At 49.1% G+C, this 27,197-nt stretch overlaps 1 protein-coding gene across 2 annotated transcripts in view; it reads left to right on the plus strand.

The window, feature by feature from the left end:
- CLHC1 (clathrin heavy chain linker domain containing 1) overlaps window positions 1-22,264 on the plus strand; it is a 33,770-nt gene extending 11,506 nt beyond the window's left edge. For both annotated transcript variants that reach the window (XM_061562671.1, XM_061562669.1), the window contains exons 3-12: window positions 2,630-2,817; window positions 3,914-4,053; window positions 4,272-4,473; window positions 5,499-5,617; window positions 6,826-6,925; window positions 14,918-15,024; window positions 16,277-16,451; window positions 18,502-18,704; window positions 19,341-19,520; window positions 21,553-22,264. In XM_061562671.1, coding sequence (XP_061418655.1) covers window positions 2,630-2,817; window positions 3,914-4,053; window positions 4,272-4,473; window positions 5,499-5,617; window positions 6,826-6,925; window positions 14,918-15,024; window positions 16,277-16,451; window positions 18,502-18,704; window positions 19,341-19,520; window positions 21,553-21,800 — 1,662 coding nt within the window. In that variant the 3' untranslated portion in view covers window positions 21,801-22,264. The remainder of the gene's footprint in view (window positions 1-2,629; window positions 2,818-3,913; window positions 4,054-4,271; window positions 4,474-5,498; window positions 5,618-6,825; window positions 6,926-14,917; window positions 15,025-16,276; window positions 16,452-18,501; window positions 18,705-19,340; window positions 19,521-21,552) is intronic.
- Window positions 22,265-27,197: the final 4,933 nt, after the last annotated feature.

Consider the following 27,197-nt stretch of genomic DNA (forward strand, 5'->3'; position numbering starts at 1 on the left):
AGGCAGCCTGTGGCGACGGTGCAGGTTCGGCGGTTGGTGTCGCTGGACCCAGTAGCGCCGCGGCAACGGCTCGGCTGTTCCCCCCCGCCGCGCCAGCCACCGGGCCCACGGGTGGCGCCCGGCCCATGACCTGCTCGTGGGCTTGGATGGTCCGGGCAGCCCACAGCGAGGTGCGTTCCCCCGGCGTCACCACGGGCATTACAACGCCGGCGCGGCAAGCGTAGGCGATGAGGTGCTCGACCACGAGGTCCTCGAGCGCTTCTTCAGCCAGGCGAGGGAAAGCTCTCCTCGCCAACACAAGCAGTGCACCCCTGTAGGCTAAAGGGGATTCTTTAGCCCCTCGCTGGCGATCCTGGAACCGTTTAAAGGCTCCTTCCGCCGGGCAATAGATCTCCCCCAAAGCCTCGTAGGCCGCCTGTAGCGTGGTCTTGCTGTGTGAGGGAAGGGAGGTGTAAGAGGAGAGTGCTTCCTTGCCCAGAATGGATGGCAGCGCTCGTAGTGCCTCTTCGTCTGTCCACTCGAGAGCGTGGAAGGCAGCCTCGAATCGGCGGACAAACTCCTCCCAGTCTTCTTCCTCAGCCACGAACTTGTCGACGGGCCCCAGCCGACGCGGCCGTCCGGCCACCTGCTCTCCGTGTTGGGTGTTTAGCCCTGGGGGTTTTGGCGGGACCGGCGGCGGCTGGCGTGACGAGGTTGGTTGCGGCTCTTGACAGGCCGGCTGGTCGGCCTCCGGGTCCCGTGGCCTCTCCTCCCGTAGTACGCGTGGGGGTGGGGGTCCCGGTGCTGGCGGGCCCCCCATAGGGAGCCTCTGTAGGAGCTCCTGGAGTGCCCTCTCCACGCGGGCCATGCGGTCCTCCATGGGGTCCTCCAGGCAATCCGGGCCCCCTGCTGCTGCTTCTGATAGCAGGCCCCCTTGTTGCCCGGGATGGGAAGGATCCCCGGCCCCTGCTTCCTCCTCCCTTGGCTCTTTCCCGCGGGGATTTTTTTTTGTAGCCATGAGATCCCACCGCTGCCACCAGATGTAAAGTAGGAGCCGACACCAGATTGCAGGGGTCTCGTCCTTTATTCCTTTCCTTCCATCCACACCTGTCCCCCAGCCGTCCCAATATCGTTCCCGCCAAAGGCCCCTTCTTCCCGCCCGTTCTCTCCTTATATCTCCTCGATCACCCCTCCCACTAACCCATCTATTGGTGGGAATCCTTCCCCTGACACCTGAACCAATTCCCCTTAATTAATTGGACCATCCCCCACTTCGCTACTCGCCCCCAGCCCCCAGCCTCACGTGGTGTTGTTGTAGATACCGGGGCGCCAATTCCCGACACCCATACTTCTCGTCCAAATCAACGGCCTGCGTCCTCGATTACCCCCGGCCACCTACAGGCCCCCCTTAATTACCATGCCACCTTAATTGGTACAACAACAACAGTATGTCGCTCCGCTCCCTGTGTCCCCGTTTGCCCTCACTGTGCACCGCGTGCCCGTATCTCAATTCAACGCGTGATGTGTGTTTCTCAAGTCCTATACATATATAAATATAGTTATCCTTTCAAAATAATTTTAAACTGTTTTGATATGGTTACTCTTATCTGTTTAAGGAAATCTCAAATTTACAGAACAGTCATTAATATTTTCTAACAATAAAAACTTTACACATTTAACCTCGTTATTTCATATATTTAATGATAGATTTTCGGGAGATATGAATCCTCAAAGATTTGAAAGCAAATACTAAGAATAAAATTTATGAAATTAATTAGGTTAAAAAAACTAGTTTTTCAATGCACACACTTTTATTTGCACTCATAAGTAGAAAATAAATATTTTTACCCCAGAATTAATACAATTGTATGTGCTGAATAAAAGTGGGTGGTTTTCTTTCGATGTTTAATTTTCTTTATGCAAGCCACCCACTTTTATGAAGCACATCAAATTTCATTCATTCTGGGGTCAAAATAAGTTATTTTCTACTTTTGAGTGCAAGTAAAAGTGTGTGCATTGAAAAACTTGTTTTACCCAATTTATTTTATTTTAACTACCTTTGATGATGATGATTTGACCACGATGGAGGTGGTGGTGGTGATGATTAGGAATTCAGGAGGATGACTCCTCGGGAGATACAATGAGAGAAAAGTGCACTAACAGCAATTGCAGTATGTATAAACTAAAAATGCACAATAGAGAGTTCACAGTAGCTGCAATGGTAGTACCTATTCGTGGTACACGATATTACTGCGAGACTGACGACAAAGCGAGCAGCCGAGGTATTGTGCCTAATATTCGGAGACAGTTTCAAATAAAACATTCTGTGCACACCTTCCCCGGTTGTCGATGGTCTACCACTATGGTCATTTGCGAATAGTCCAGCGGGTCGGAGTTGTAATATAGGGGATTAGTATGCATTTATTAACACGCGAATACACGAAATTCGAGAATCCAGAACTCGTGAAGAGCAAGGGGTTACTGCACTGTACATTTAGTACCCCTCACGATTAACAAGCTACCGATTCCTCATTACGATCATCATGATTCATGATTTACACGAAGCAATGTGATCATAATTTCTGTCATAAAACATTTAATTAATCATGGTCATCACCACCGCCAATATGATGGTTGTTGCTACTGCCAGGTGCTGGAGAGGACCAGCGATTACAGGGAGGTGCTGATGGCCACCATGTCCGAGTACGAGGCTCTCTTCGAGGTTCTGCGTGCCGGGCAACAAGAGGCTCGCTCACTGCAGTCCACTCTGAGGGCCCGAGCAGGACAGTCTGTTGCCCTGGCCTACTACAGACGGCGTTCAGCCGAGCTACAGGAGAGGTAATGCCCTCTTCTGGGGGTTTTTCTGGCGCTGGTTACTTCAGCCAAACTCTCGCCAAACAACTCACATCCCACTCAGTGGTGGTGATGTCACCACAACGTCAATGCCAGGTTTGGTGTATAGCCAGCCTGGCTGTGGCAAAAATTCATTAACAGAAACTCAGGTGGCCTGCATATAAGGAAGGGTTTTTGAGAAATTTCCAAGAATCTGGCCAATTTGGTATGTTGAACTTTTTTAGCACTCTACGTAGCCAACCCTTCTGGTCGGAGGTGCGGTGGCTCAAAACAAAGCCCAATCAGGATGAGCTAATCATTTGGAAGCGAATTAGGTGGTAGTGGGATGATTGGAGCTGTTTTGGTGTCCATATTCTGGGGGTGAACCAGGCAGAGCCGGTTGACTTCAGGCTATTTAAGAACTGCCTTGGGAGTGCTTTTGATGTTCTTTTCTGTTTAACTTCTTTCGTACAGTATGTAGCCAACCATGTTAATCGGTGTGGGTCTGGGCTCTATCCTGTGTTGATCAAGTGCTTGTAAGTGTATGGTGTGCCTAAGTAGACCACCTCACCTCTCGCACACCCTACGGCAGTTCGCGCCTGAAGTGTGCCCTCCCATAGCACAGGGGGTTCTAAACCATGATCCAAGCTCGTAGGTACCCTTAGGCTGTGTATTATATTATTTTTTATATGTTAAGCAAGTCCCCAACGTAACGGGATGTTCTAAATAAAGAGGTTCATGATTGAAGATCTCCGACTGGACAATGCCTCCTGGTTACACCACCGTGTTCAGGGGTGTTGCTGATATACAACCAACCTGTCATTAAATATGCACTCAATTTTACTTCGACAAATGTCTACATTACACATGCTTGAATGTTTAAGTGAGAGTTTGTTACCCAATACCTGGTAACAGAAGACTGCTAATATGTGAATTCACAACTTCATATTTTAACTCCATGTTTCATAATAAGTCCATAAATCTTTATTTTCTCTTTGCAAAAAAAAAACTATTGTAAAAGTTATAATCACTGATATGGCTGGCTATATTGTTCAGGTGTTAGTGAAGGTGGGTGTCTGTCTGCACTGCTCTGTTGCCACAGGATTGCCCTTATAGAAGAGAACAATGCCAAACTGGAGGCTCAACTGTACCATCGAAAGTCACCAACTACATCTGTATTGGATCAGCCCATTCCAGATGCAGCAGATACACATGTCATGCCACCACTCAAACCAATACACGGTGTGTGTGAACAACCAAGCTGTTAACACTACTTCATTCCCTATGCTTCCCTAAACTGTATAACACTTAATATATATGTGTATTGCCGGTTGGCAGTGCTTAGAGTATATGGTTACTTATGTGTATGTGTGCATATATATTCACGTGTATGTATATGCGTACATATTTTTTCACTTGTTTATATGTATTGCTGTGTGTTTGTGTGAGTACTTCTGTAGGTCTCTCTCTGCATGAGGCCACAGACCCGGAGTTCCTGACAGAGCGGCTGTATCAGCTGCGTGCTCGTGAGGCTGAGCTGTGTGTGGCAAACCGGGAGCGCTTTGTGCCGATGCAGCTCCTCCGTGACCTACGGCAGCAGCTGCAGCAGGAAATGAGCACACGTAGCCAGCTGCTTGCTGAAAACATATCCAGCCAGCGCAGGTAACGGTTAGAACTGGCAAGTCATAAATGTGGGACAGCCGGGGGTTGGAGTTTCCATATAGTGAGAGTAGTAGAGGAGAAGTGACAGTTGTCCTATTGAACCATGTTTTACTGGGAGACTTGAGAATCACAGATGCATTCATGTGTAGTGACATCGGGGATATCACTGTATGGTGCCGGCCCGGGAGGGTCATGGCGTACGATGTTCCTATGTCGCGGACAGCACTGGGTAGGTTGATGTGTGATGCCGGCTTTACTATAGCACAGCGTGCGATGCACCGTCATCGCGTACACCCCGTAGATCGGTGTAGTACCAGCCCTAGCGGGGCTTGGTGAGCGCTGAGATAGCGTGGGCACCGCGCATACAGTGTTGTGCGGGCTCCCACAAGGGGGAGCGAGAGAGTGTCAGCCCAGGGACTCCCCCTCCCACTGCATGAGGAGTCCCTCACGCAGCACAATGGTTGGGCGATCTGCGGGCCCAGGTCCCCGAGAAGCACGACAGCACAACGTCAATAATGAAGCGTCGTCAACCTGCAGCTTAGCCCACGTCTCATGGTCAAGATTCAGAACAGAATCACGTGGCGACTGAGCGCCTGGCACCTGTCAGGCCATCAATCACCCCTTATCGCACGTCTCCTTGGCAACACCTCTGGTGTCAACGTGCAACCCCAGGCCGACCTGGTCTGCACCAGCTTCTCTCCCAAAGTAGGTGGCGGTTTGCCCGTGCAACCTCATGTTGCACACACGGACGTGTTTGTCCTCGGTTGCCCTCGGACAACAGTGTGCGCCACGTATTTCACCACACTACACGAGGATAAATAAAATGTGTTACATTTGAATGGCAAGTTGACAGTAGTCATCCTATGAAGAGACTAGCTCCTGCCATAACCATGTGGAATTTTTACCGCTGGCTCAAGTCTACCAATGAAGATTAGAACCATCTACTCTACTCATTAGAAAAGGTAGACAATTGGATGTTGACGTTTTAAAATGAGCCTCTGGCGGGATGTTTTATTCTGTGGCAGGTACAGGAGGCTGAAGGCCTCGCGTGGGGCGGCGAGGATGTGGCGGCTGCACGACCGTTGCAGTGGCTCCCTGCTCGAGGTCATGGTACAGGGGGTGTGGGAGAATGAGCATCACCAGGGTGAGACTCGCACAGGAAAATGCACTTGGTAGTTGTGCCATCACTCTCAGTGTTGCAGTGTGATACTTTCCCAACGGTTCTCATTTTTCTTCTCTCACATGTATCAAATAATTCACTGTTAATACACGTTCATGCTGTTATCACTTTCAATCAGAAATCTGGGAACACAACACAAAAACGATGTAAAACATCGTAGTAAGCAAAAGGAGTAAAAAAGGATGGTTCTTTAACACGTAGGCTTTCGCGACCAATATTATCCATAATCGATGTTTTTGGGTTAGATTGCATAGATATTAGTAAGGTTTGTTACTAATTGGCTGTGTCGGGTGGTGGTGAATTTAACGACGCGTTTACATTTACGCGATCTAACCCAAAAACCTCTATTATGGAAAAGGATGAATTTTGGCAATGCACAGCCTTATGAGAAAGATTGAATGATAACTTAGAGGTCGAATTTTTGGATAGCATACAATACGTATAGCCCAGGAATTCTACCATCTCTCATATTCAGAGGATGAAGTTCCAGATGTTTTTCTTTAAAAAAAATAAACAATGCCATTTGCAATGTTAAAAAGGGGAAAACTCCTCTACCAGATAGTATAACTGAACTGTGGACATCATCAACAAATGGGACAACTCATAAAATTTTCAGATTTGCTTACAATGTTTCAACAACAATTATACACCACAATCATGGAATGATGCCTCAATCATTCTTTTATAAATATTCTTCTGGTCTTTGAATATAGGTACATGCAGAGGATTTGAGGAATTCCATGGTAAAATGCAATTAGTAGTTTGAACATTAATAATTGAGTGTGGAAGAAAAATGTTGCATATGTAGTCAAAAAAAATAGTTTACAATGGGTGAGGCACATATGCAGAATGGAAACTAGAGGTCCAAAGCCAATGGAAAGACAACACCAGAAGGTGGTGATACAATTCTAGGAGTGTGTAACCATGACAACGTCTGAATGATTTGATGGATTGGTGGTTTTAATTGTCTTTAAATGACATAATTCCTTGTGGTCCACATCAGAATCAGAATATTTATTTATACTGGAGGAATCCGATGAGCTATAAATATATTTTTCACAGATGTCAAGTAGTTTCACAGATATCCACATGCCGTTTGTTGCAAGGTGTAGACTGACCGTGCCCTGTGTTTGTGTTGCATGCATTACATTGAACACGTTCCCTATGGGTAGATGACCCGGAGCAAGCAGAGATGGAGATGGTCGGTGGCTCTGGGGACGATGAGCCTGGCAAGGGATCGGAGGGGGCACAAGTTCTTTCCTACATAGACAGGTCAGTCAGCCACTTCATTGGCAATGTCTTCTACAAAATACCCAACCTTGTTTCATGCACTGATTGAACATGTAGTTACTTACTTCAGAGGGGAACACAAAAAATGGGCGAATAAATAGAAAATAGTGTAAACATAAATGTGTTGTTAAAACCCACCACCAGCCGACATAGGCAATTTGTAAGGTTTGTCACGTAAAGAAAACATGCCAATTCGTTATTAGTTCAGCACACTGGTGTGTTTGAGAGTAAACTCACAACAAAACCTCTATTATAGATATTGGTCACGAAAGCCTACGTGTTAAAGTGGCGAATCGGCTGTCATTTCACCATTATAATTTACGTGAATACATTAACCTCCCTTAGCTCTTAGCACTTGTAGGCACACAGTAATAGCATCACCTTACTCAATTTAAGACTGGAAATAGGAAGACTTCTTCACAATTATGGCAATCACTTAATGAAGCTGGTTGTAATCACCAGCGAAACATCTTACTCAAATTGTAGATACATAATAGAGGTTGTTTTGGGTTAGATCGCGTAATTATATAAATGTGTCGTTAAACCCACCACCACCCAACACAGCCAACTAGTAAACAGAACATGGAAATACTAATAGGGTTTTCCCCCTTTTTTCTGGCAACAAAACTGACACCTTTTGCAAGGAATCATGTTTACATTAACCACAATACTTGCAGTCAAATGCAAACAAAAAACAATACTCTGATAATTTATGCATTGTCCTTGAAACTGATTGGTGTTGTGTTTATACCCCTTTTTTTTATTAAGAACAATTTAAAAAAATGTATATATATTTTTATTATATCTATATATTTTTTTATTTATTAAATAATGAAAACAACCCACTTCTCCACCAGCTATACCAGGAATCTATGAAACATGGAGGGCCATTAAAACGATAAGAATTCGGTCATAGAGAGGTCAGAGACATCCAGATGGACAAAGATCGATGGCCTGACCTCCCAAGACATCTTGAGATGCACGGAGGGGGTGCAGAGCAGAGAAAAACAACTTGTGCAACTCGCGTTTTCCTTAAAGGTTTTCCGTACCGAAAAGTAGAAACTTAACAAAAAGAATTAACCAACAAACAATAGGGGCCTTGTTATTAGATATTCCCTTATGTTACTCGTATTCACCGCACATAGATTATTTTGTATTGTGTGTTTCTATCTGCATGACCTTACCAAAAACTAGGGAATACGTATTCCAGAAAGCTTAAGTGGAAATTTAGTTGCACTTAACCTCAGGACATTAAAATATAACTCAAGAATAAATGTAACACACAGGACCACATAAATATATTGCAAAAATCTCCTCAGCCACCTTTGTCTCCAATGGTCCGGCACAAACAGATGGCCCATGAATGCTTGGGGGGTTAGAAAAGGTCGCGAGGAGGGGTCGCGGGGGTGTCTGGTTCTTCTCGCTCAGTTTGTTGTTTTTCCCTCTCGCAAGAGATGCAGAGAGAGGGGAGTCACGTTTTTTAGTTTAAGCACAAGCGCACATAGCGAATGAGCAGTCTGGTTCGAGTCGCGCTCACTCTCGCAACTTGGCTTGCGACGCGGTGTTGCGACGGGGCTCGCAAGGGAGCTGTGGCAGTCGTGCCTCGAGGAGAGATGGGACGACGAGGGGTCGTTAAAGTGGCAGCCTGAGTGCAGTCTGGTTCGAGTCGCGCTCAGTCTTGCAACTCGGCTTGCGACGCGGCGTTGCGACGGGGCTCGCAAGAGAGCTGAGGCAGATCGTGCCTCGAGGAGAGATGGGACGATGAGGGGTCAGAGAGTGACCGCCTGAGAGCAGTCTGTCCGAGTCGCGCTCAGTCTTGCAACTCGGCTTGCGACGCGGCGTTGCGACGGGGCTCGCAAGGGAGCTGTGGCAGTCGTGCCTCGAGGAGAGATGGGGCGACGAGACATCGTTAAGGTGACAGCCTGAGTGCAGTCTGGTTCGAGTCGCGCTCAGTCTCGCAACTCGGCTTGCGACGCAGCGTTGCGACGGGGCTCGCAAGAGAGCTGGGGCAGATCGTGCCTCGAGGAGAGATGGAATGAGGAGGGGTCGTTCGAGTCGCAGAAGTCTGAGTTCAACCTGGGTCGAGGCTGGGTTTCAGCCGTGCTCCAGCTGGCAGAGCGTCGTGAGGGAGCAAACACCGATGCCGATAGCAGGTGTCGCTTCTCGCAGAACGAAGTTAAGTGCGAGTGAAGCTGGCAGCTGCACGAACAAAGGAAAGCACGGAGAAGAGAGAGTGACGAGTGACGACAAGCAATCAACCTGTAAAAGGGCGGAAATCGCTGAGCGTCGACCAAGTGAGCAAAGCAACAACATCTCCCACCCACAATGTGTAACAACGCCCGTGAGCTCGATGGCGAGCAGAATCAGCCAAATACTCGTCACGACTCATGTGAGTACGACAACCCATGACGGTGTGGGAGTGTGCAGTGCGCAGGGATCATGCAAATCGAGTCTTTGAGCGAGTCCACGATGCCGGGCCTCCAGGTAGATTAGGCTCCAGAGACGTGCTGTCAGGGGAGGCAGGGGAGGCAGAGCCTCACCTGTCATACTCCAATGAAAATAGCTGTTACGAAAAGTAGAAAAAAAGAATAATCAAATAAAATAAATATTAAGATTTTTCCACTCATCTGTGTTATAAATGTCATTTCTGTACGATTCCAATCATTTTTATAGTCAAAATCGCCAAATTTGCAGAGCTCCTCTTCAAATACAGGAAGAGATGAGAGGTAAGGCAGTGATGAGCTCAGCCTCCCCTCTGATTGCGCAACCCCTCAGTAGCTGGATGGAGCGCGGGCAATAAGCGCATGCCTGTTACTATCTCAGTATGTCACCAATGTAATGTTTAAATTTCGATTTAAAGCTTTCGTGACTGCAGGGATTCATCTTCTTGGTTCTTTCGGTGACTTTATCGAAAGAACCAAGAAAATGTAATGTTTGTAGACCCCTTCATTTCATGTCCTCGTCATCCATACTCCAGGTAACTTATTTCACGTATGTGTATAAAGATATTTAGGCTCGCTGGTCTCGTCATGAAACTGCAATGAAAAAGCACCAGGGGAGGCAGCTATCACATTTGCCTCACTGAGGGGGACGTGTCTAACACGCCCCCTCAGTGAGGCCACGCCCCTCTCCGTAAGGCCACGCCCCCCTCAGTGTGTGAATCTGGCTCTGACACGAGCCAGTGCCTCCCCAGCCATTGACCTCACCGCACGTCTCTGTTGAGCTCGTCTAACCTGGAAGGCCCGGGGGGAACAAGAAATTGACTCAACGAAGCCGGCTCCTCACGAAGAGCAGTAGGCCGGGCTGTTGGATCCTTCACATCCAGAGCACGCAAGACCGACACGTGCGGCTACGTGCGAGGCATCAATCGCGCAGTGCCTGGGAGCGGAACAGAAACACTCTCCTGAAGACCAGCATCGGCAGATGCACGCCCCAGCTCATCGGGCACACCAGACACTCGGCCCCTGCGATATGGAGATGAAACAAACTCACACAGCGCAATAAATGGCTTAAGACGAGAGGGGTGCACAAACCAACTCCGCTTACCAAACCGAATCTGGATACATTGCGGGCGCACGACCCAAACCACATCAACCGGCCCTCTCCATGGTTGCAGAAAATTGGGAGATGTGCCCACCGGCACCTGCGGACAATGCAACCAGGCCTTGTCCCCCGGCGACCAATCGCACAGGGAAACACGGGCTCCGTTGAGCCGCTTGTTGGCCAACTGTCTGGCCCGGGAGTTAGCACTGGCAGCTTCCCACACCTCGTAAAGTTTGGCAAGATTGAAACGAACCGAATCAGAAATTTTGGACACTTTCGTGGCGGGCACGGCTTGTAACTGCACATCGATAGAAGGATCATACAAAACCGATAAAACTGCGCAACTCGCTGGCCGAGGTGGGGGTCGGCCACATCCGAACGCAAGCAGTTTTCTCCGGGTCTGTCGCGATGCCCGATTCGCTAACTATATGGCCCAAGTATCGAACCGATTTTTGGAGTAGGTGACATTTCTGGGGCTTGAATTTCAGGTCGGCCACACGCATTTGAATGAAAACAGCCCGCAGGCGATCCAAATGCTCATCAAACGTGCGACTGAAAACAATGACGTCATCTGAGTATATTAGGCATGAATCCCACTGAGGCCCGCTAAAACCAACTCTATTAGACGCTGAAAGGTGGCCGGCGCAGAGTGGAGCCCCATCGGAAGCTGGTTAAACTCAAACAACCCTTGTGGTGTTCTAAAAGCCGTCTTGGACCTTGAAGCCTCGTCAAGCGGCAGCTGCCAAAAACCTGACAGAAGGTCAAGGGTGGAAAAGAACCGCGCGTCCACCACCACCAAAGCGTCCAACGAATCGTCCATACGAGGCAAGAGGTATGCATCCGCAACAGAAACCTTGTTAAGCTTACGGAAATCAACACAAAACCGCAAACTGCCGTCGTGGTTTTTAACAAGTATGATCGGAGCACCCCATGGACTGGTGGATGGCGAGATGATATCTGCGGCCAACATCGCATCAACCACCGCCCGAACATGTTCCTCTTCGGCCGGGCTCAAGCGGTAAGGATTCTGCAAAATGGGGGCAGCATTTCCCATGTCAATATGGTGGCTCAAAAGGGATGTGCGACCGATATCAAATTTATTATGACTAAAAATGTTGGGAAAACTCCCACAGGAGCGCTCTCAACTTCCCCATCACCGCATTTAGAGCACAGTCCATCCATCCAGCCCTCATCCACATCTTGAGGTCCGGACATGCCGGAAACGCATGCGGAATCACGGAACCCTTCTGAATGACCGTCGTGTCCGACCGTGTATGAATGGTTCTTGGTCCGGAGACACCAGCGTCTGAGCCGCTACGAGTGACATCCCCTGACTAAGCTTATTTGAGGGATCCAACACAATACCATCCCCCTCAGTGCGTACATCGAATGGTTTACGCATTTGCGCGCCAGGCGGAATCCGCACCGTTCGGCACGCAAGCGCTTGTACTGTGCCGTTAGCAGAACACATACGGGTCAGAGACGGGAGAAATGCCATACACCGCCCCGACGGCAATTCCAAACAGCCCTGGTCGATACAAATCTTCAGGGGCATTTTGCCGAGGAAATCAGTCCCCAGTAAGCACGGGACAGCCAGGGCCGTAGAAAACAAAACATGGCCCGACAATGTGACATCCGCAATGCGCAACTAAACAGTTATCCGACCGATTATCCCCAACGATCCGTCGTTGGTGGCGAAACACGGAGCATCCACCGGCTCCAAAATCCGACACCAGGGGGGCAAAATATTGTAAATGAGGTTGGAAATAATGGTTGAAGACGCGCCGGTGTCAACTAGCATGCAAATTTTAACCCCCTCAATGAACCCAAGCACAGGCGATGACCCCGCGGCTACCGCAACCACTCGATGTGCCAGTTCCGACCACTGATCCGGTCGGAGCGGCCGTGCGTCGCGAACATGAACCGACTCCCCCTGAACCCGCGCGCAACCCTGACGCAAATCGAACCCCCCTGATGGGTGAAGTGAACCCCGGGGCCGAGTGTGGGGTGCGCCGCGACTCGCCTTAAGAAGCAGGGAGTTGTAGGAAGGCGGACGTCCTGAGGGCTGCCGTCGAGGAACCCGGCAGCCCGATTGTACGTGCCCCGGCAGGCCGCAGTTGTAGCTGGACCCGTCCACTGCTGGACTGGGATGATGCAGACCTCGCCCACCGCCGGTCATCCCGCTGCCGATCGCCGTCACCCCGACGAATGCCGCCCCGCTGGTGCAGCGAGCATGCAGGAGCAGGCTCCTCGTCTGTGTGGGCTCCAGGCTCCATGGAAGACGTAGCGCACGCCACCAACACCCTGTCACGTTGCAGGGTCTGCTGCAATGTGACACCTGCGAACTTGAGTGAAGACACCTCACCATCCTCGGCAGGGAGCACAGTATTGAGGTCCTTTACGACTCCCAACATCTTCTCGAGGACCAAGGCGTCAAGGCCGTCGTGATGCATTTTTGGGAACGCGGCCTTCGCCAGCGCCAAGAGTGCACTTCGGTAGGCGAGAGCCGACTCACCATCCCCTTTGCATCTTACGGCGAACTTCTGGCGGGTGTTCAGCGGAGGCTCGAAAACAGCGGCCATCTGGTCAAACGCCTGCGGCGGGATGGCGAGGAATGCCGCCAAGGATCTGAACTCGCCAACAGTCAAGAACCTCGAGCCCCCGTTATATTGGCCCGGCCTGGGGCTGGCTCCGCCTCTCGCCCCACCCACCTTCTAGATCGCTCGAGCTCTTTCCCGAAGGCTCCCGAGAGCTCCTCTATACCACGTGACCACCCAGTGGCCTCCGTCCACCGGTGGCCCCCCTCCAATATCATCCGGTCACGTGTCGGTAGGTCAACCAGCGTATCATGCCCCAACGTAACCCTGGCTGGCTGACACTCTCTCGCCCTCTCACCGGGAGCCCGCACCGCACACTGTACGTGGTGCCTCTGCGCTAACCAGCGCTCACCCAAGCCCCGCTAGGGCTGGTACTACGCCCAGTAAGTGGGCTGCACATAATGACAACATATTATCCGCCTTGGCCTCGCAAGGCCGGCACCACACAGTGACATTCACAGTCACTACAATTACATCTATCTTCATCAGGCGACAGCCAGATTTTTGGAGAAGTCTGCCTGTTTCGTTCCTTATATAGAGGCGTAGATGTGGTGACCACACTTCTGTGCTTTTGCGCAAAGTGGGGCATGGGGGATTAAAGAGTCAACATACATTATGCATGCGCATTATTCTTTCACGTCCATTGTGTGTATTAAAATAGCCGTACCAAGGGTAATCCCTATTGAAGTATGGTGCCCTGTATAGGCATGCATTTAAACAATGTATTATTTGATGATTCGCTTCCACGCAGCACTAAATCCTAATTTTTATTTCTTTCAATTTCGATAGATTCTCTAATTAGTCTTGGCCAGTAGTAGCTAGTTTTGCACAGAACTTCAACATTATCAAAATCAATTGAGTGTCCTTATTGGCACACATGTTTTGCTATTGCTGACAGTTGTATTTGGGAGTATTTAATATTTCTCTGATGTTCTTTTAGTCTTGTGCTGATCATTTGTCCTGTTTGCCCAACGCGATCTAACCCAAAACAACCTCTATTATGGATGATATTGGTCACGAAAGCCTACGTGTAAAATTGTAAATGTTGTGGGGTTGCTCTCCAACACACCAATATGCTGAAGTAACTAATTGGGACATTTTGTTCACGTGACAAATCTTATGAATTTGATGTGTTGGGTGGAGGTGGGATTGCGACATATTTATAATTACGCGATCTATCCCAAAAAGCTGCATTATGAATGTGTGGTGGCCTCTAGGGGGCCACCGTGGTGTAGAGACAGTGCCGTGTGAGGAGTGGTACTGTAAGGGCGGAGCCCGGGTGTCGCTGAGAAGGGGGTCGCGTCAAGACCTGACAGTGAGGTGAATCCGGGAGGGCACGTGACCGGACGAGGGGGGCAGGCGGGCCCCCAGTCGGGGGTGAGAGGATCATGTAATGGGAATCCAGAGTCCCCACGAGGGTTCTGGAAGGGGGGCGTGGCCAGGGGCGGGGCCGGCCACGCCAGGGGAGTTATAAGCAGGGTCCCGAGAGGGATCGGGGCGTTAAACTCTGGGAATGAAGTCGCTATCCTCGATCCGCGGTCTACGGTCTTCACGCGTCGACCAGGCAGCCAGTTAGCTATCCTGGTCCGACTATAGAATTGTCTCTCCGAGTGTCAGTTTAGTTAGTCGTGGTGGTCACCACCCTAATCTGTTATCCTGTTAAGAGTTACCCATTGTGTTAAATAAACGTGTTGCCTCCAAGTACAAATGTGCGCCTAACACACTACAAATGTATAAACAAACTCAATGGAGTTCAGGATAACAGCTTGTGTTTATCCTATGGCCGGACGATGCTGCTGTGCGGTGCGGTCTGTGATTGGGTGGGTGCGTGCAGGTTTAATGAGTTGCTTCAAGATGGGCACTACGAACAAGCGGCACAGCATGCGGCCAGCAGCCCCCACGGAATCCTGCGAAAGGAGCACACCGCTCACTGCTTCTCTAGTGAGACTCTGGGAGCCAGTGCACAGGGGGTAACCGGTCACAGGGCTAGAGGGCTCAGGTGACGAGGTTGGGGGGTGGGGTGAATGGCACAAAGGCAAAGGAGCAGCTGGTAGCATTGATGACTGGAGATAGGGGTAACAGGATCTGTAAACGTGAACAGGAGTAACTTTTTCCGGGAGTAACCGGGGAGAGAACTCGGTACAGGAGGATAGGCTAGCCAGAGCTAAGCGGAACAACAGTCCCTCTATAATCAAGCGGAAGCTCATTTATGCAAAACGTTCAACTTTAGGATCGACCACTTGATTCACCTTTGCTTATTTCCAGAGACCAATAAACTCATGTCGACTCCATTGCATCTTAATATTGAAGACACAAGCTACCACAGTTTATACATACAGTAAGTCCTCGTTTAATGTGGTAGATGCACTGCGTTAAGCGCAAAAAATGTGCTGCGTTAAGCGAAAATGGCATGAAGCGAAAACAATTTCCCTGTAAATAATGTAGCGATAAAATTTGGGGAGATACGATGTACGCACACAGGGTAAGATGGCGGGAAAAATTACTGTTTCGTTACTGTATCATTCTGCGTACTGTATCATACCGCTCAGCTGTGCAGCTCAAGAAAGTAGTTCATTGTCAACCGCTCAGAAACCGCGTTACAATGGCGAGCGTTCCGTGTTACAACGGCGAACGTTCCACGCTACGTTGCGCGTTCCCCTTTGTGTGAAAAGTGTTCCCTCGTGGAATAACCGCGTTTTAATGAAAACATGTTGTGTGAACATGTGTTAAGTGGTGACTTACCATATTTTGGATTCTCCTTGAGGTCATTGGATAAGCCTATGCAGGTGCACACCTGTGTGTTTTTGTAGGAGTGGTAGTGCAGTGGTTAGCATACTGTGCTACGAACAGAGCTGCATTAATTTAATTGACGGCTAATAACAGTAGTGATATTTGAACTGGTTCTGTCCTACCTTTAGGTCGACTCAGCTGTAAATGTATATCTGGCCTCGTGTGTAAACATCAGGGCTAAAGGGAACAAAGGTTGGCAGCCATGATTCTCGCCACACCACCCCCTTGTATGCCATGTCAGCCTTAATAGGTGCTCACAGCACTGGCCCCAGACACCTATATACATTTATGGGGTATCTTTGTTTTAGTTAATGGAAGACTCGTGTGTCAAACAAAGTTTTGTTCACTACAATCAAACCTCACCTCCCCTGGTCTCTTTGCTGGTCACACCTCCTGTCCCCAGCGCTCCATCGGCAGCACGGAGAGCCACTGCCCCTGCTGCTCTGGTTCCAGACACTGATAGGTTCTGCGACGGCCGCTCGGCGCCTGCCCGATGCTCGCACAAGTCTGGAGGCCACCTGCTGTTCGCTGCAGGAGCACAGGCTGGACCTGCTCATGCACTGGGTGACACATTGCCGGTACTCGCCTGTGAAAATCATACACAATCACAATAATATGTACGATACGCACATATGAATATAGAGGCAAAGATCCTCCATGTAGTCTACACATGCTGTTGGGACAAGTCCTGTTAGCAAGCACCTATGAAGGCCGGCGTGCCATACGAGGCGGTGGTGTGGCCTGTACCACGCCTCGCCGCCTTTGTCAACCCAGTGGTGAGTCGAGCTAGGGGAGGCCCATGAGCATTTCAAATATTTGCCACTAATGTTGCCTTTGAGCATGAATCGAACTCAGGAAGATGGGTTTATAATGCAGTGTACTAACCACGGTGCCACCATTCCCCATACAGACAGCAACAGCTGACATTCGTCAGTAAGTCGCGATCATGTCACCACGGTGCTTGAGCCAGGCGAGGTGTACTTTGAGGGCATGTAAAGTGTGGAAGGTTTGCGGATAGCAGGTCACAGGGCAGCCTCATAAGATATGAGTTGACTGAGATGACAGACAAATGCACCACCTGTGCTGCCCACCGTGCCAACTTTCTGTAATTTAACTGACCAGTACTCTGTTCATTGTTATGTTCATCGTTCCTCCATCCTTGTTGGAGGGCGACTGCCTTAAACAGCCCAGTAGTGTCCTGCAAGAGCAGAGGCCATTATTGATACTGCTGGTACCAGTCATCTGTAAGTCCAATCAGCTCCACATCCTCCTGTACCTCATCAGCCCATGCCATTCCCCTCTGTCTGGCCAAACAGAACCTGCTTCGCCACAAGGAGGCTTGGCATGCAGGCCACATGACCCAGTCAATGTCACCTCGCCTGCAGGAGAAGCTCACGAATGGCACTCTTTCCAGTTCTTTCAAGATGTTTGAGCTCCCCACACGATCCAGCCTGCTTAAACCCAGCATGGATTGTAGGCCGGCCAGCCTGAATGTTTCAAGCTAACACAGATGTATGATTAAATGGGTCCACATTTTGTAAGCTTAGAGTAGAGAGGACACAATTGTGGCCAAGAAGACCCAGAGCTTTTAAAAGAAGCTAGGTAGCTTCCACACAGTATCACACAGCCATTACAGACACACATGCAATACCAGACACATGGACATACATACAGACACAGCACCGGTATGTTTCATGAGAATCACATTCACACCACTTCCTTCACATAATTGGCCACCTATGTCACCCCAAATGCTGATATTAACACAATGCACGAAGTACAGAAATCGCTTGCTAATCGCGAGGGTTAGGTTCCTGGAAAAGGCCACGGTAGGCAAATCAGTGGTTGGTCAAGTATAGGGGCCATGGTCAGACTTGTCGTAGCTTAATTAACTTGCCTGTTTATTAACTAAACACAGAATAAAATATAGTACATGATGAAATAACGTAATAAAACATAAACATTACATTAACTTTACATACCTTTAATATTAACAATGATGATGAAAATGTATGTATTATATTTAACTTCTTTCGTACCGTACGTAGCCAACCGTCCTATGCGGAGGTGCGGGGGAAGGGCAAGATACTAAAATAAGATGATGGGGGAAGGGGTGGGTAGAAGGAGGAGCTCAGCCCACCCTCCCCCTCTTCCTCCGGGTCATCAATGACAGATGAGTGGGCAGGCGAGGAGGCAGGCGAGGAGGCAGTCACAGTGGTGCTGCTGGCTGGATCGGTGGTGTTGGTGCTTTTCATTTAAAAAGTTAGGATGCATGGCTGCTGTGTTTTTTTAGTGTAAGTTCCGGTACACCTCCCTCTATGGTTGCGATACGACACGGTCTGTGGCCTGCGAAAATCACAACAATGCAGACGGACAGCTGATAGGCTACGATGCAGCCCCACGGGTGGCGAGGAGGTGCGGAGTAGAACCGCATCCAGACAACATTTGTAAATTGCATGTTGCGGACCCGTGCTTAGAGGCCGCGTTTAGTAAATTGGTATACAGATAATAAAACGTGTATACATGAATTTCGTGGTAGGCAAGTCCGCGGTTGGCAAGGGATTGCTATACAGGCATTATGTACAGAGGTGATGCTTGCGTGTGGTGTGATGGTGTGTCTGCATTCAGGCTAACATTCTCCGAAGCACTAGGAGATGTGATTTGCCGGTATGGTGAGACGGAGCCAACGACTGCCCCTCTGTGTTTGGTGCTGGCACACGCCGTGTTTGCCGGGTCTGGTGCCCACGGGAAGGCAGCCGAGGCCCTGTGCTGCCAAGGCCGAGTGCAGGGAGCTCTTGCCTATGTCCACACCTGTGACTCTTTCAGCATGGGTGAGGTTATGATGCGTGCTTTGTGCACACGCTACACTGTTCAGCCGCATGGATTTTATTTCAGTAGGTGGCAATTTACCTGCTCCTTGTGGTGCACTTGTACAGCAGCATGGTTTTAAAACGTCTAAAGTTATATAAACAAGTGAATTAAGTGAAGAGCTGTTGCATGGATATATTTTATGATTTGATAAAGATGACTCACAATTTAGAACCCATGAGTTCAACTCCCGGTTGAGATCAACTTAACTTCCTGGTATTAGGAAGCCACTGGTGCTATGCACTCTTATATCTAGATTGAAAACTAATTTCTTTAGAACCGCTTTTTTTTAGTTTGTCGTCCTTCGGCCACACCTCTGATTAGCACGGTTGGCTACATACGGCTTGAAGGAAGTTCAATGTACACAAATCTTTCCGGGGTTGGTAAAATTACTTTAAATTTGCAGGAAGTGAATGGTAGTCCTTCCTGTTTAAATTCCTTCCCCCATCAGAGGAGTTAAAGAATGTCCTTCTGTGGTTCAGCGCCACCTATAGAGATGAGTAAGTGCTTGTGCTTTTTCGAGTGTAGTGGCCACTGATATTTGGACTGTTTGGCGGTCAAAGCAAATTAATTAATCAATGCCCCCGTGGCTTTGGCAGAGGACTGCATATACCTGGTTCTCCGCTGTGCCAGCATGGAGCTAGTCCGGGGTCTCACTCAGGGCTGGCGGGGACGGCTCCCCATGCTATCCCTGGGACTGGTAGCCTCAGTCCTGGTGTCTGCCCAGCGGACTTGCTACGCCATGCAGCTCCTGCGTGCCATCTACAGCTGCGGGCCAGGTGAGCTGTACATCACCGCTGCATGATCAGCACAGCATGCACTTAACAATTAACTACATTTGCATTTGAGACATATACAGCCCCTGAAGGACAAATGCATCTCTCCGACAGAGAACACGTAATTACACAGCCACATGGCAATGAATAGCCAGCTGCTTGGCACTGTTAGAGTGCTCAACATGCATTTGGAAGGTTGGAGGTTAAAATTTAGTTGAGTGCAGACTCAGCTCTTCACTTGTCTGATTTCATTAAATTAAGTACACCAAAACCTTGGCCATCGTGGGTTTTCCCATTGTGGATTTGGCTATTTGCACCACGTTTATTGAGGTGCAGTTCACCGTTTGTGCTGCTATGGCTCGATCATTCGCGGCTAAGACCGTGAGATTCCTGTACAGTACGCATCGTAAAAGTACTATATAGGTACTCTTAACTGCACTGTGCTTGCAATGCTGTCGCAGAAGAATATACATGTTTTTTTTTTCAATCTATACATTTACTGTACAGGTTATATTTAACACTATAGAGAATATTAATTATGCGTTTACATAAAAAATACTTCCTGTTTCGGTTCATGTAGGCGGACATAAAACAAAAGGAGGGGGTTTTGTGTTACAAACCGGGAACCAAACCATATTTTTCCCATTTGCCTTTGAGTTTGCGGATTGTGTTTTTTATGATTGCGGCTATTGTCAGGAATGTAACCCCCACGATGGGCAAGGTTTTGGTGTGCTGCTTTGTGTAGAGTGAGCATCGGTCATGACATGGATAGACCGACTTTGACCATAGGAATGTGGAATTTACACCGTTTGTTTAGTCACCAAAGGAAATTATTGATCTACACATATCACTTAAGAAGATTCTGGACGTTTGTGCTGATCCAGAGATAAATATACGAAATACACCAACAGGGGCAGAGAATGGCTCATTGCACTGGAGGAAAATCAAATGTTAGTCCAGTAAAACCTCTCGAAGCCGTACTCGATTACGGGGCAAGCTGGAAAAGCTACAAAAATACACATAAACCGGAATACGCTGACCAGGAACACTGTTAGTTCGCTAATTAAGTTGCGCGGTAGGACACGACATGCGTATGTGCACACGCAATTCTAAAGACGTAAACACATGAACTTCTCTGTATTATTTGCTGAAGCCATATGCATGAACTCTACGCACACCCATGCGCTTAGCCGGGCTCTTGCGCTATCTCGCTTTCTCATGCTTCCTTACCCTTGCTTGCTCTCCCACTCTCTATCATATTTTTGTACATTTGTTCTATCGACGTCTTTTATGTTTTCTTTGGTTTAAGATTCAGCATTACAAGTGTGCCTCATGGTGATAGACTCAGATTAAACTATACAATAGTGATGATTGAAGTATTCAATGATAAATTATTGAACACATTTCATTCCTCTTCAATGAAACATTACCTTTCTGTAGCAAAGAAGCTCAAGTGCCTTGTAGATCTGCGTAGCTAAACTGGAAAGGGCCACCCAAACCAATTTCAGCAACTCGGCAATAAGTGAGACGAAATATTATTCCTTCATCAACCTGCACGACGAGTGTGAGGTAAGGTCAATCCCCCGCCATGATTCACATGCCTTCATCACAGTCCTCCCCAGCAGCTCTGGATCCACCATCTACAACACACGGACTTTGTCTTGCAAATGAAACTGTCGAATTTAAGATAATTAGCTACCATGGTGTGATAGTAAACACACTGTTCCTTCTCCCCAGAATGGCAGCAGAAAAAATTATTTAAATTCTCCCACCTTTGGCCACGCCTCTCTAAAAATGATCTTACCTTTGGTCACCCTACCGTATAAAGGTGTACACCACAGTTAGTCGATTGGCCATTTTCGTATTGTTACATGACGTCGGTAAATATAGGCCAAATACTCTGTGGACAGTTTCTCAAGATCTCCCTCGAGTGGAGGTCTCTCCACAAGCAGTTCTGTAAACAAGCAATTGCAATGGTGCACCTATACCTTAACTTATTGTGTGCTGACACCACCACCCCATGGTTGTTCCTTAGACTGTCTCCGAGAAGTCATCGAGCACGACGCCGTGTGCCCCTCTTCCGGCTGGCGGGGCCTTGCAGAGGAGTGCGAGAGCCACAGCTGCTCTGACCTGGCGACCGCCATTGTCGCTGCCGTGGCCCCCGTGCCGCTGAGGAGGCTGGACCATGATGAGGGCTGGGCCGAGACTGCAGGGGATGCCCAGCTCCCTAAAGAGCGAAACAACAGCGAGGGACGCTCGCTCATGGAGCACGTGTTTTACTGAGTGACTGTCACCCAGCATAAGCCCCCGAATAAATAAAAATGTTGACACTGGCAGTAGGATTGCCACTTGTCTGGTTCTGACTCAAGACAGTCAAGGTGGCGAGAATGAATATGTACCGAGATCTGGTGGAATTCTGTTGAAGTTTATTACTATTTACTGCACAGTCTTGATACACCTAAGGTCCTAGGCTGACTGAGAAATATGCCTGTCTGGGTTTGGTCTGTAGAAAAGGTGGCAATCCTTTCTGGTTGTGGTTTTTTCAGGCACCACAGTGCATTGGGCATGGTGGCGGTGGTAAGACGCGCCTGTGATCCAACAGAGTGGTAGCGAGGTTCGTGGGTTGTATGTATGTTGAACTTCTATTTCACCATATGTTGCCAACCGTGCTAATCGGAGGTACATTAAGACATCTGCGTGTTATAAATTATAGGTTGAATGGTCTATAGAAGGTAGAACAGCAAGTGTGGTGGGGGCGGGGATTCTGATGTCGTCTGGGGGGGGGGTCTGGTGGGGGTCTGGTGGGGGGTGTTTAGGGTGGATCTGGTGGGGCTCCAAGGTGGGTCCAGGGGGCTCCAGTGGGGGTTTGGGCAGGTCCCAGGGAGGTTTTGGATGGGTCTGGGGGGGGTCCGGCATGAGTTTGGGGTTGGTTCGGGTGGGGTCCAGGGGGGTTCAGGGGGGTCGGGGGGTCTGGTGTCTGGCCGGGGCGGTCTAGGTTGGGTTGGGCAAGGTCTGGGGTGGGTCTGAGGGGGATCCTGGGGGGTATCCTGGGTGGGTCTGGTGGGGTCTGGGTTGGTTCCAAGTGGATTCTGTGTAGGTTCTGAGTATTTTTTGGGTTGGTCAAGGCTGTCTCCAGGGGTATGGGGTTGGTCCGGAAGGGGTCCAGGGTGGGTTCGTGGGGTATTTGTGCTATCGAGACTGGTGGTGTGCACCATTCGTGCATTTGACTGCGGTGTAATGTTAATTCCTTTGCCGTCTTCTTCCTTTTCTTGATTCTAAGTCAATGTATTTAACATTGCATAAACGTATGTTAAATGTTGCAGATTTTTAAATGTTTGTATAGGTGGGACTCTGTTTACTGTGTGTGTGGAGGTTTTATTTGACACACTCATATCTGTCGTCAACCCATACGGTTTACCTATATTCTTGTACAGGAAAGTGAGTTTTCATGTCCATACTGTGTACAGCCGTTTCAATACGGGCAAAAAAATCATATACTATGAGACCTCCTTTACCAGCAGCAAAATATAGTACAGTGATACCTCGGTTCACGAACTTAATTCGTGAACTGACTCTGGTCGCGAACCGAATTGGTCGTGAACCGAGGCACATTTTCCCATAGGGTTCAATGTAAATCCGGTTAATCCGTTCTGACCTTTTTTTTGGTTTTTGAAGCACAAAAATATGAAACAAATTACAATACACATTAGTACTGTACAGTATAGTAATGTATAAAGAGAGAACACTAACCTTGCTTGAGATGACTTTAGTAAGCACTCAAACGGGTGAACTGTACAATACAGTAAGTACAGTATTGTACAGTACAGTACTGTATGTGCTAAAAAGCACACCAAAAAGTCACTGAAAGTGTCTTCACAGTACTCACAGTACTTCTTTCTGTGTCTCTTCTTCTCTCCACGATCTTCCTACAGGAAGTCACGACCATGTGACAGCCTGGAAATAGCATTAAAATGGCCGCGGCTCCTGTTCGTGAACCGAAGCGGAGTTCGTGAACCGGAGCATATTTTTATGAACTTTTCTGTTCGTGAACCGAGTTGTTCGTGAACAGAAGCGTTCGTGAACCGAGGTATCACTGTAATAGGTTTTTACCCTTTAATCTGGTACACAAACTGACACCTTTATACAAGGGATCATTGTTTGCAATAACCACAACACAAGCAATCAAAATGCAAATAAAAAAAACAACAAATATTTCGGTGGGAGAAGTATGTAGCTTTATCGGTTTTGCTTCTTACTATTGTAATAAACGACTTCCACGACGACTCTGGACTGGTGTCTTTTATTTAACAGAATGGCTGCACAGCTCCGCGCTCTCTCTCTCTGGGTAGTTCTCTCGCTTCCCCGTCCGCTGCTGCGGCACGTCTCCCTTTCCCTCTCTCTCTCCGTTCACGCCGCTGGTTGGCGGCGTGCCCGGAGGAGAGGCGGTTTCCCTGGAGGTTCGTCACGTGGTCGTTGGCAAGGAGAGGTAGAACGGCGATGCAGTCCCGACCCGAGGCTTCCCACACCGACCTCGAGTCCTCTCCTGCCTCCGCTTATATGCCCCCCGGCAGAACTAAGCTCTGCCTACAGCCATGCCCCCTCGTGGAACCCTCTAGATCGTTCCCGAATATTCCCCGTAGGTTCGCCAGTTAACTTTGGCCTTCATTGAATCCCTACTCCAGATTGGATACAGGTTACCCAGCGGTGGCCGTGCAGATGTCCCCTGTAACCCCCAGGTGGCGCTCTCTCATTATATCACCCCCCCCCCTCCCCCCCGACTGAAAAAAAATAGCCATCCCGGCTAAGAATGAAATGAACGAGTAATGGAGAGACGCAATAAAAGACCCTGCGGCAACGACAAGGGTGTGTAACAGACATAAAAGCAACACGAACTGTACGAGCCGGCATTAAAAGGTGAATAACCAAAGCGAAGATAAACAGCTAAATCGAGGCGTTTTAGAATGGGTCTGCGACGCCGGACCTTCCGTGGTAGCCGTATCCCGTTTCGCGTCGATAAGGCACGGCTGGAAGTGTAGCGGTCGGCAGAAGAGCGGAGGGGTCTGATGTAACAGGGCCGGACCCGGCAAGGCCATCGTCCGCGACGGCAGTCATGGGTCGGATGCTGTGGACGGAAAAACAAATCTTCGGAGGATCAACGTACAACCGCACCCCCCTCCGGCTCATCGGATGACGAAGCAACACGTGGAGGGACGAAGAGTTTCAACCACGACGGGTGGATGAACCAACGACGCCGACCTGCCCGAATACATACACAATGTGGGCGCTTAACCTCAACCACTTCAACCTGCCCATGCCACGGCTTGTGCAGTTTGGGTGAGGTGCAATGCAGCCAGGCCCGGTCGCCAACGGACCATGACAAGTTGTGGCCGGACCTGCGCGCAAAGCGCTCATTGCGTGCCGTTAGCGGTGTTAACTTGAGCCGCCTCGCGCGCCTCAGAAATCCGGTGCAGGGAGTCCCGCACATGGTCAGGCAGGGTCAATTTAGCGCCCCGAACAGGCGATCTCAATTGAGCATCAATAGGTGATACATTTTCCCTTCCGTACATGAGAGAAAATGGATAAAACCCCCTGGAAGCGTGCGGAGTCATCCTGTAAGCGGCGAGCACGCTAGGCACGTGCAAATCCCAATCGGCTTGTTTGGCATCCACAGTCTGGCAGAGCATGGCTGTCAAAGTCCAATTTAGATGCACGACCATCCCATCAGTCTAAGGGTGATATGGCGACGTCCTAATCTTCTTGGTGCCCAAAGAGTCGCAAACGTCGCATAGCAATTTAGAAGATAAATTTCCGCCCTGGTCTGTAAGCAATTGCTCCTGGGCAACTTTGTCCATTACATTGCCATTCAAAAATGCATCAGCAATGGAGGATGCGGATTGGTCAAGTAAGGGACAAGTCATCGGCCACTGGGAAAAATATTCCACACCCACCAAAAGGTATTTGTTACCCCTGGGAGTGATCAGCAAGGGCCCCAGGACATCGAAAGCCACCAACTCATTGATGCGCATAACGGAAATAGATTGCAGCGGCAGATGGCACTTCAGGCGTGGCGGCTTCCGCCGGGCGCACTCATGACAGGAGCGAATAAGTTGAGAGACGTCGGCTGTCATACCGGGCCAATAATAATCCCGTTGCAACGTTAGCAAGGACTTTTGAACACCAAGGTGCAACAACTTCTCACCGTGCAACACGTGAACCAATCCGTCACGGAGAGCAACGGGAACCACAATGCACCAATGGTCCACTATGTCATCCCTCCACATCAAAAGGCCCTCCTGAAAAGCCAATCGACCACCTTCCACTGACATATAACCCTCACGTGTCTGTTCCGCCTGACGCCGCAGAGCCCCTAAGGAGTCATCCAACAGCTGCTCGCGCATCCATACGGAGCGGAGCAACTGCAATGCATCATCAGCCGGCACATCTGCAAGGGAGACTCGTTCACCATAGACATGACAGTTCGCAGCAGTGAAGCAACAGGCAAGCAACGACTTGTCCCGGAGGAACACATGCAATGAGTCACCGGCAGCAGTCGAGATAGTGCATCGGCGTTACAATGCCGGGAACCCTTACGATAAATGACGTCGAACGAGAACTCCTGTAATATATCGAGCCAACGAGACAGCTGGCCGGCTGGCTGCTCAACCTTCAACGAGTATTGGAGAGCCGTATGATCAGTGCGGACAATTAACTTACTGCTGTAAAGGTAAGGCCTATACAGGTACACAAAATAGACAATGGCCAACAGTTCCCTCCTGGTGACACAATAGTGACTTTCCGCGGGGGAAAGAACACGGCTGCCGTACGCGACCATCTTCTCCACCCCATTTTTCAACTGAGATAAAATGGCGCCTATGCCCGTATCACTGGCATCAGTGTCGAGAATAAACGGCAACAAAAAATCGGGATATTGGAGCATCGGCGCATCCGACAAACGAGCGCCAAGTGCCATGAGCGCCGCTTCCTCCTCAGGACCCCATTTCAATCTCTGATTTTTGGCAGTAAGCGCGTGCAAGGGTTTAGCAACCGTAGCGAAATTCGGCATGAATCGACGGTAATACGACGCAAAGCCGACGAAACTGTGAACACCCACACATGTGGGGGTAGGCCAGTCACGGACACAAGCAGTTTTTGTCGGATCCGTATCAACACCGTTGGAACTCACCACGTGACCTAAATAGCATGCCGAATTCTGCAGCAGATGACATTTTTTAGGTTTAAACTTGAGGTTGGCAGAGCGCATTCTCTCAAAAACGGAGTGCAGGCATAGGAGGTGTTTGTTGAACTTACAACAATCACATCGTCCAAATAAATAAGGCATGTATCCCACTGCAAGCCAGCTAACACGAGCTCCATCAAACGTTGGAAGGTAGCCAGAGCCGAATTTAAGCCCATAGGAAGACAGTGAAACTGAAAGAGTCCCTGAGGCATGTGGAAAGCGGTTTTCGGCTTCGACGAGTCGTCCAGTGGCAACTGCCAAAACCCGGAAGACAAATCGAGAGTGGAAAAGTACTGCGCCCCGGACAGCACATCAAGGGAGTCATCCATACGCGGCAGTGGATACACATCGGCCACCGAAACCTTATTTAATTTATGAAAATTCACACAAAACCTGAGGTTCCTGTCTTTCTTTACTAACACAACTGGCATGCCCCAAGGACT

Source organism: Lethenteron reissneri, chromosome 29 (assembly GCF_015708825.2).
Source record: "Lethenteron reissneri isolate LAM-NWPU_2019-01 chromosome 29, ASM1570882v1, whole genome shotgun sequence".
Lineage (NCBI taxonomy): Eukaryota > Metazoa > Chordata > Hyperoartia > Petromyzontiformes > Petromyzontidae > Lethenteron > Lethenteron reissneri.